Below are 11,047 nucleotides of genomic sequence, written 5' to 3' on the forward strand. Positions count from 1 at the left end.
CCTTCTGAGACAGACACAGTCTCTACAAAATAAAAAAAAGTCTGTATTAAAAGGCTTGCCATTAGATTTCTCTGACTTCCTACTTGAAGCAACAGTCATTCCCCTAATTTAATTTCTTTGAAGGTGTGGCGTAAAGGCATCCAAAACATGTTAATCTATTCTAATCTTTATTTGTCAATTGAAACCAATAGAAGGCAAGCTTCCTTTGAGGTAGGGGGCAACAGAAGTAACATGAGGACTGCCTCAATGCCCCAGGCATGCATTCTCCTCACGTGACCCCATAAGCCCAAGGAGAGAAGTGATCAACAGAGCTGCATCTCCATTTAGAGAACTCTCTGTATTCTCTACAACTGAGCCCTAGAGTCAAAACTAAATAGGGTAGGCTGTGGTTTCCCTTCTACACCAGTTTATAAAAATACTGAACAAAAATATGAACGCAACATGTAAAGTGTTGGTCCCATGTTTCTTGAGCTGAAATAACATCCCAGAAATGTTCCTTACGCACAAAATGCGTATATCCACCTGACAGGTGTGGCATATCAAGAAGCTGCTTAAACGGCATTATCAATAAAAGGCCACTCTAAAATGTGCAGTTTTGTCAAACACAACAATGCCACAGATGTCTCAAGTTGAGAGCTGACTGCAGGAATGTCCACCAGAGATGTTGCCGGAGAATTTAATGTTAATTTCTCTACCATAAGCCGCCTCTAAGATCGTTTTAGAGAATTTGGCAGTACGTACAACCGACCTCATAACCGCAGACCACGTGTAACCACACCAGCCCAGGAGTCTGGATCGCTGCATCCGGCTTCTTCGCCTGCAGGATCGTATGAGACCAGCCACCCGGACAACCAAGGAAGGTGTGGGTTTGCACAACCAAATCATGTTCTGCACAAACAAACTGTCTCAGGAAAGCTCATCTGGGTGCTCGTACTGGGTGCTCGTACTCGTACTGCTCGTCGTACTCTCCAAGGTCTTAAGCTGACTGCAGATTGGCATTGTAACCGACTCCAGTGGGGTAATTCTCACCTTTGATGGCCACTGGCATGCTGGAGAAGTGTGCTCTTCACAAATTAATTCCGGTTTCAGATGTACCGGGCAGATGGCAGACAACGTGTATAGCGTTGTGTGGGCGAGGGGTTTGCTGATGTCAACAGAGTAACCAATGGCTGCGGTGGGGTTATGGTATGGGCAGGCATAAGCTATGGACAATGAACACAATTGCATTTTATCGATGGCAATTTGAATGAACACATATAACGTGACGAGATCCTGAGTCCCATTATCGTACCATTCATCCGCCGCCATCACCTCATGTTTCAGCATGATAATCTACAGCCCCATGTCACAAAGATCGGTACACAATTCTTGGAAGCTGAAAATGTCCCAGTTCTTCCATGGCCTGCATATTCTCCAGATATGTCACCCATTGAGCATGTTTGGGATGCTCTGGATGTATGTGTACGACAGCCTGTTCCAGTTCCCGCCAATATCCAGCAACTTCGCACAGCCATTGAAGAGGAGTGAGACAAGATTCCACAAGCCACAATCAACAGCCTGATGAACTCTATGCGAAGGGGATGTGTCGTGCTGCATGAGGCAAATGGTGGTCACACCAGACACTGACTGGTTTACTGATCCACTCCCATACTTTTTTTTAAGGTATCAGTGACTAACAGATGCATATCTGTATCCCAGTCATGTGAAATCCATAGATTAGGGCCTAATAAATGTATTTCAATTGACTGATTTCCTTATACGAACTGTAACTCAGTAAAATCTTCGAAATTGTTGCACGTTGTGTTTATATTTTTGTTCAGTGTATGTTTTGAGATTAGACGTTCACCTTCCTTCCCTGGGTGACTTGCTCTTTCACTTCCTTATGGTTCAATATAGACATGTAGAACCTTCAGTCAAGAATTTTGGCGAGTACTGCAATGAATATCTAAATATAATATTGGTGGCAGTGTGTTAGCTTAAAATATTGTTTATGTGGCATTCTATTGAGCTGAATGTTGCTAGCTCAAGTTACACTGACCAATTTATAGGCTATTGACATAACGGGAGCAATCATAACATCTAAAATGACTGAGTTTCACTGACAAACTTACCAACATATACGGTTGGTTGGCTGCCAGATTGACCGACAAACAAACAAACAAAATTGCAACTCATAAACAGACAAGCAAAAATTGCAAATGAGTGGCAGTGGGGTTGTCACATCTCCCTGGCGACAGCTGAAGTGTGTGTGTGTTAGGGGAGGGGGAGAGGAGGGGGACATGGGCTGTGGACCAGGCTCTGACACCTGGTCCACCGTTCTTTTTATATTTAACTAGGCAAGTCAGTTAAGAACAAAATCTTATTTTGGGATACAGCCCTGGATCGAACCAGGGTGTGTACTGACGCCTACTAGCACTGCGATGCAGTGCCTTAGACCACTGCGCCACTTGGGAGCCGGAGTTCTGTTTGTCTCTTCGTCTTCCTATCCAGTGAGAGATGGGTGTTATCAAGCCTAGTCAACAACTGGTAACAGACCCACAGAGGGGCAGTCCAGGCCAACTGGTGTTGGGAGGGAGGGACCTTGACAAATTCATTGCAATGGTCAGAGAATTGGATATTCGGGGCAGCAGGGTAGCCTAGTGGCTAGAGCGTTGGACTAGTAATCGAAAGGTTTCATGTTCAAATCCCAGAGCTGACAAGGTAAAAATCGATCGTTCTGCCCGTGAACAGGCAGTTAACCCACTGTTCCTAGGCCGTAATTGAAAATAAGAATTTGTTCTTTAACTGACTTGCCTAGTTAAATAAAAGGTAAATATAGAAATATGCTGAAATGGATGTAATGAACTGCAGTGAGTGGTAACCCTATCTGTTGGTAAATACATTAGAAACCTTTTTTACAGCATTTATTTTCTATTTTTTTGCCCATGGAAGAAATGGTCAGAATGTGACTTTTTGGAAGATATGTGTTCAAAGTTGACCTATTTTGCATATGAGAGATCCATGTCTTCATCACTGGAGAAGAAACACTGATGACATTGATATCATTTAAAAGCTTACCAACAGGGTATGCAAAATGGGTCAACTTCGAGCATTTTTATCTCTTTAATGGTTTTGCCATTCAGGTCCAAAAAGTAACTTTCTGAGCACTTTGGAGTTGTGGCTGAACAAAGACATGAATATTATACATCTAGTTGTTTTTTCTATGCATAGTGAAGACTGAACAGCAGCTTCGGGTAAGGTTAAGGGGGAGGTGTGTGTGTCTCTTTGTTAACAACAGCTGGTGCGCAATCTCTAATGTTAAGGAAGACTAAAGGTTTTGCTTGCCTGTTTTAGAATACCTCGTGATAAGCTGCAAACCATACTATTTATTAAGAGAGTTTATCTATATTTTTCATAGCCATCCATTTACCACCTCAAACCAATGCTGCCACTAAGACCACATCAACGAGCTATATAGGCCCATAAGCAAACAAGAAAATGCACATCCAGAGGCGGCGCTCCTAGTGGCCGGTGATTTTAATGCAGGGAAACTGAACTCCATCTTACCTCATTTTTACCAGCATGTCACCTGTGCAACTAGAGTTGAAATAACTCTAGATCATCTTTACTTTACACACAGAAATGCATACAAATCTCTCCCTCGACCTCCATTTGGCAAAGCTGACCTTAACGCTATCCTCCTGATTCCTGCTTACAAGAAAAACTCAAAATAGGAAGCACCAGTGACGTGCTCAATACGTAAGTGGTACGATGAAGCGGATGCTAAGCTACTAGACTGTTTCGCAAGCGCAGACAGGAGTATGTTCCGGGATTCATCCGATATTTGAAGAATTTACCACATCAGTCACCGGCGTCATTATTAAAATGCATCAACGACGTCATCCCCACAGTGACCATACGTACATATCCCAACCAGAAGCCATGGATAACAGGCACCATCCTCACGGAGCTAAAGGTTAGAGCTTCCGCTTTCAAGGAGCGGGACACTAATCCGGACGCGTATCAGAAATCCCGCTACGACTAAGGTCAAATCCTACCACACCGCCTCTGACGTGCGTCAGATGTGGCAGGGATGGCAAACTATCATAGATTATAAAGGGAAACCCAGCAGAGAGCTGCCCAATGACGCATGCTTACCAGACAATCTAAATTTATTCTATGCTCATTGAGGCAAGCAAGACAACCATGTATGAGAGCACCAGCTGTTCCAGACAACAGTGCGATCTCGCTCTCCATAGCTGATGTGAGTAAGACCTTTAAACTAGGGCGGAATACCGGTATTGATGCACGGACTGGTTTGGGTTTTTAAATTGGCCTTATATAACGGTATTTTAATTTTTGGTTTGTTAAATGTGAGATACCGTATGTAACATCCAATTTTACAGTTTACTCCACTACTTGAGTCATCTCTCTCCACGCCGCTTTCCACGCAGACCTAGCCCCAAACCCTGCCCTTCCTCGACCATGAGACATTTGTGTTCAGTCTGCATGGTCAATGCAGCACATGCAACAATGTTGATGACAACGATGCTGTTTTCACTTTGCTTCTTAATATAAATCCACTAGCATTCTAAAATTACACTATTAGTTTTTTTCTACATTCTACATCGTGTCAGCAGCTAATGCTAATTGCTAGTTAGCTAGCTAGCTAATAAATGTACTGAGTCAGAGCAAACGTAACTAGCTATACTGCCTGATAACACCAGTGATATTGCAGACTAGAGGTCGACCGATTATGATTTTTCAACGCCGATACCGATACCGATTATTGGAGGACCAAAAAGGCCAATAACGATTAAATCGGCCGATTTTTTTGAAATATTTTTTTAATGTATTTGTAATAATGACAATTACAACAATACTGAATAAACACTTATTTTAACTTAATATAATACATCAATAAAATCAATTTAGCCTCAAGTAAATAATGAAACATGTTCGATTTGGTTTAAATAATGCAAAAACAAAGTGTTGGAGAAGAAAGTAAAAGTGCTATATGTGCTATGTAAGAAAGCTAACGTTTCAGTTCCTTGCTCAGAACATGAGAACATATGAAAGCTGGTGGTTCCTTTTAACATGAGCCTTCAATATTCCCAGGTAAGAAGTTTTAGGTTGTAGTTATTATAGGAATTATAGGACTATTCCTCTCTATACCATTTGTATTTAATTCACCGTTGACTATTGGATGTTCTTATAGTCACTTTAGTATTGCCAGTGTAACAGTATAGCTTCCGTCCCTCTCCTCGCTCCTCCCTGGGCTCGAACCAGCAACACAACGACAACAGCCACCACGTCGAAGCTGCGTTACCCATGCAGAGCAAGGGAAACAACCACCCCAAAGCTCAGAGCGAGTAGCGCGCGCTAACTAGCCAGCCATTTCACTTCGGTTACACCAGCCACATCTCGGGAGTTGATAGGCTTGAAGTCATAAACAGCGCAAAGCTTGACGCAGTCTCCTTGTGAAGTGCAACGAGAGAGAGGCAGGTCGTTATTGCGTTGGACTCGTTAACTGTAAGGTTGCAAGATTGGATCCCCCGAGCTGACACGGTGAAAATCTGTTGTTCTGCCCCTGAACGAGGCAGTTAACCCACCGTTTCTAGGCCGTCATTGACAATAAGAATGTGTTCCTAACTGACTTTCCAATTTAAATAAAGATTCAATAAAGGTCTGTAATCTGCAAATCGGCACCCAAAAATACAGATTTCCGATTGTTATGAAAACTTGAAAATCAGCCCTAATTAAATCGGCCATTCCGATTAATAGGTCGACCTCTACTGCAGACCTAAATCAACATGCTGTTTGTGCAACAGTATCTTCAAAATCAAAGAGGAATACGCAAAGCATGAATATGTTAGCTACATGAAGTAGCTAAGACAAAAAAATGTAATGTAGCCAAAGATTATAGTGCCCCCTAGGAAACATTCCTACCCTGTCACAATAACTCCTCTCTGGCAGTTCCATTCATTGTCATGTCAAACAACACTAAGTGCCCACAATTATATTCTAACTATTTCCATGATTTCTACAGTCCACCCAAGAGTTTGGCTCTAAATCACAATACATATATATCTTTTTTAAGTCCTAAATTGTTTGCCCATATCGTGCATGGCAGTGTGGAAATGATCTCAAATGAGCACAGGAAATGCAGAAATTGATAAATTATTTTTGGTTGAAGTTGAATTGAACAGTATAAAACAATCAGAATGTAGAAAGACCCATCGAAATCACAGAATGTATGTGTTGCCACCCTAGGGTCACGTACTACTCATAGAAAATGTATAACTTTTATTATTCAAAAACATAAATACAGTCATACTGTCATTTTATTTTTAAATACCGTGATAAAATATTTTGGCCATGTCGCCCAGCCCTACTTTAAAACAGGTTAAGATTGCCAGATTACTAGGATGCATACTCAGAGCAAGCACTGACCAGCTGGCAAGACCCTTCACTGACATTTTCAACCTCTCCCTGACCCCGTCTGTAACACCTACATGTTTCAAGCAGACCACCATAGTACCGGTGTCCAAAAACGCCAAGGTAATCTGTCTAAATGACTATCACTCACATCTGTAGCCATGTAATGCTTTGAAAGGCTGGTCATTGCTCACAACAACACTATCAAAGACCCACTCTAATTCGCATACCGGCCCAACAGATAAAAAATTATGCAATCTCTATTGCGCTCCACACTGCCCACTTCCACCTGGACAAGAGGAACACCTACGTGAGAATGCTGTTAATTGACTATAGCTCCGCGTTCAAAACCAGAATGCCCTCCAAGCTCAGGACCCTGGGACAGAACACCTCCTCTGCAACTGGATCATGAACTTCCTGACGGGCCGCCCCAGGTGGTGAGGGTAGGCAACAACACATTCGCCAACGCTGATCCTCAACACGGGGGCCCCTCAGGGGTGCGTGCTCAGTCCCCTCCTGTACTACCTGTTCACTCATGACTGCATGACCAGGCACGACTCCAACACCATCATTAAGTTTGCAGATGACACAACAGTGGTAGGCCTCTATAGGGAGGAGGTCAGTGACCTGGTAGCATGGTGCCAAGACAACAACCTCTCACTCAACGTCAGAAAGACAGGAGATGATCGTGGACTACAGGAAATGGAGGGCTGGGCACACCCCAATCCTCATTGAAGGGGCTGTAGTGGAGCGGATCAAGAGCTTCAAGTTCCTCAGTGTCCACATCACTAAGAAATTATCATGGTCCACACACACTTCCCCTCAAAAGGCTGAAAAGATTTGGCATCCAACCACAAAGCGCTACAGAGAGTAGTGCGTACAGCCCAGTACATCACTCGGGCTGAGCTCCCTACCATCCAGGACCTATATTTTATTTAACTAGGCAAGATAGTTTAAAAAAAATGTAAATAAGAATTTGTTCTTATTTTTTTAAATTGGACCTTTATTTAACCAGGCAAGTCAGTTAAGAACAAATTCTTATTTTCAGTGACGGCCTAGGAACAGTGGGTTAACTGCCTGTTCAGGGGCAGAACGACCTTGTCAGCTCGGGGGTTTGAACTCGCAACCTTCCGGTTACTAGTCCAACGCTCTAACCACTAGGCTACCCTGCCAAACCCTAACCCAAATGACACTGGGCCAATTGTGCGCCGCCCTATGGGACTCCCAATCATGGCTGGTTGTGATACAGCCTGGAATCGAACCAGGGTCTGTAGTGATGCCTCTAGCACTGATATGCAGTGCTTTAGACCGCTGCGTCACTCAGGAGCTCTCTACCAGGTGGTGTCAGAAGAAGGCTCTAAGAATTGTCAAAGACTCCAGCTACCCAAGTCATAGACTGTTCTCTATACTACTGCACGGCAAGCGGTACCATTCTAAGTCTGGAACCAACAAGACCCTGAACAGCTTCTACCCCCAAGCCATAAGACTGTTAAACGGTTAACCAGACTATTTATATTTATCCTTTTTTTAATCAAAATTGGTGCTGTCAAAAAGTGACTGAATTGAAGTGTGGGGAATTCCATTGGGAACAGGTTGGTATGGGCTAGCCTACTTCAAATTGACCCTAGGCTAATGTATACAGCTTAACCTTTTCCCCGGGTTCAATTGAGAGAGAACCAGCTATAAGACAAGAGTACATACAGCTAGGCCTACTTATTGTCACAATAATTAGGTTAGGCCTATTTCCCAATAAGGATATCCAATATTCTAACCAAGCAGTGTTCCTCGTTTAACTAATAACATCAACCACTGACAAATTAATAAATCTAACCTCCATGTTTAAAAATAAAAAATGTAGACAAATATTTTACAAAAACGAAAAGTGCAGATGCTTGTTCAATAGGCTTAAACTGATTTAAAACTCCCTATGATAGAAGAACCTACTGAGAGCCGTGGAAGAAAAGTACAAAAATAGGTGAGACACATTTTATTCTAAGTCAAATACAATAGCCACAATTCTCACTGCATCCTCAGCATCCAGTCAATTCACTCAACATCCTGTTTTTCTTCCTGTGCTCATTGGACATCACGTCATTCCTGTACAAAATAGTCTAAACATTATGCAAAACAACCCTCATAACACTTATACACAGCGAAGCAGGACGTGACACGATTTCTACACATTTTGGATGAGCTCTAAATTGTTAGGAAATGTTCATTATTCTATCAGATAAACAATGTATGGTATTTTGTAGTGGATTTTGTTTACTAACCACTGATTAAGAGCCTCTTAGTGGAGTGACAACATCAAATTGGACGGCACACCATCATCATTCTTAAATCGCAGGTTGACAGTTGGTTCATTTCCCCAAAATGAACAGCAGTGTGAGGTTGTAACTAGGGAACCCATCCAAAGTTCAGATGTGGAAGCAGTGTGTACCTGGTCAGCTGTTCTCCTACTCTTGTCAAAACTCATACCAGAAGGCAATTGAAAGGAAGCAACTCTAGGTAGTAGAATCTAAAACCATGACCACGGGGCAAATTCTTCTCCCCTCTGTCATGACTCTTCAGAAGCATGCAGCCAGACAGACACAGGAAGACAACCAACAACACTAAAGCGCCACAATCAGGTGTGCAAAAGGGCAAACAACACTGAACTACACCACATTGTAACCATCTTCTGATATTTTATAGCAGAAAGAGACTTGATTGTTGTCTGTGTCCCATGTCATACACATTTTACCTTGGCAGATGAGAAAGGAGATTTGCATGCCATAACTTAAACTGAGACTAAGAGACAATGGCCTGTCTGAAACTGAACATATTACTTCACTTGCCAACCCGATTAAATACATTGTGGCATCCATTTGACAGGAAATCGTATTTGAAATGGTTATTCCTGCAAAATCAAAACACCACTACATTGGAATAACCGCACCATGATCACATCACGCAAAGACTTGCATGACTCACGCAAGGACTCAGGAGATAGCTTGATGGTTTATTTTAAAACCAATGACCCAACAGTAATTACATTTTACACTGTAGTTGATCATGTTGCCTTCATAGAGAGAAGACACGGCGTGTAAAACTGTCATAACTAGCTAGTTTGGTTAACCTAATCGCATGCTTACGTTTGAGCTCAGTGCTAGCTTCAAAAACCAACACATCAACTATTTTACTGATCAACATTGGGTAGCTAGAAGCTAGCCAAACCATACAAATATATATATCAGCTATTACTTGCTAGCTAGCACGTACGCAAACAAGTAATAGCTGATAGATAGATCTATTAGCCGTGTTAATATAAGTATTCTGCCTGAATGATGTATGGCTTGGCTAGCTACCCACCTTTGATCAGTAAGTGACTTACCTGGGACACTGCAATCCGCGCAAACCTCACTATTCCTTAATCGTTTAGACATCCTTTGCAGAGGGAAAAAAAAGGCCTTCCAAAAAAAAGTCAAGGGAATTGATGTGCTTCTTTTCTCATTTGATAACCGGGAAGAATTTATCTAAGCGAATTACGTATGACCAGTTGTTTAAAAAAAACAGTTGATTGGCGAGGAGCAAAATAGCTTCCTCTTCAATCTTAGTTTCTTGCCCCAACCAAGCTACCGCTAGCTAGCTTGCGCACAACAAACAGCTGCGATTGTCAGGAAGGAAACTCTTGCCGCAAGTGGTCTGTAGCCGGATTGTGTGTCTTGTTTTACTATATATATACACACACACTGCTAACCTTATACCCAACCTTATACCCAACCCTAACCTCGATTGAAGACCCAAAAGCAAATGTTGTTTTCATGAATTTTTACGATATAGCCAATTTTGTTGGCTGTGGTAACTAGTTAAAACCATGTAGCAAGTGGTTACGAATTATCCGTGGACAGCAGTAACACTACATAAAACATACTTTGTACATTGTGGTCAATCGGCAGTCGCCCAATGTTAAACGACTAGTCAACTACTGACATTCGTTTAATTTAAAATAAATTGATGTAAACCGGTAGAGTGTGCCAAAGATTTGCGCAAACTAGTACCAAAGATGATGGATAAATTAAGATAGTTCACTCAGGCAGTTAACCATTGACAAAAATGGTCAATTCCGGGCTACTTAACTCGGCGTGTCCATATACACCAATGTAATAGCAACTGGGTCTAGTCTACTTAGTTCATTGACTTGCATCGAACCAGGAAAAGAAAAACAGCGAGTGGGGTGTCTCGCTTCCTCTTCCCTCTCTGCCAGTACTAGCTGTGGTACAAGTAGTCGGAAGAGGAAGCGAGACATCTTACTCCCTCATTTGTTTCAGTGGAAGTCAATGAACTAAATAGACCAGTCCCAGCTGCTATCACATTGGTGTCTTTGGGAGAGCCACCCCTTTTAAGTACGCCGGCATTTATATTTTGTTCAATGGTAAACGGCCGGAGTAAACTATTTTCATTTATCCACCATCTTTGCTATTAGCTAGTTGTTCAGTGGTCATGGCTTGAAGGCTTCCAACTTTTGTCAAATTCATTTCAGATTTGACGTTATGTAGCAGGTTAGGATAATTAGGTGAAGGTTGGGAAAAAAAGTTGGGGTTTGCTATACTGAACAAAAAAATATAAACGCAACATGCAAAGTGTTTGT

General features: G+C 42.2%; 1 protein-coding gene across 4 annotated transcripts in view; it reads right to left on the reverse strand.

Annotated features, from left to right (window-relative positions):
- LOC115139772 (ARF GTPase-activating protein GIT2-like) overlaps positions 1-10,445 on the reverse strand; it is a 33,775-nt gene extending 23,330 nt beyond the window's left edge. For 2 of the 4 annotated variants that reach the window (XM_029677527.2, XM_029677528.2), the window contains exon 1: positions 9,791-10,445. In XM_029677527.2, coding sequence (XP_029533387.1) covers positions 9,791-9,842 — 52 coding nt within the window. In that variant the 5' untranslated portion in view covers positions 9,843-10,445. The remainder of the gene's footprint in view (positions 1-9,790) is intronic. The other 2 variants (XM_029677526.2, XM_029677525.2) reach the window with 1 other exon arrangement.
- Positions 10,446-11,047: the final 602 nt, after the last annotated feature.

This window comes from Oncorhynchus nerka, linkage group LG13 (assembly GCF_034236695.1).
Source record: "Oncorhynchus nerka isolate Pitt River linkage group LG13, Oner_Uvic_2.0, whole genome shotgun sequence".
Classification (NCBI taxonomy): Eukaryota; Metazoa; Chordata; class Actinopteri; order Salmoniformes; family Salmonidae; genus Oncorhynchus; species Oncorhynchus nerka.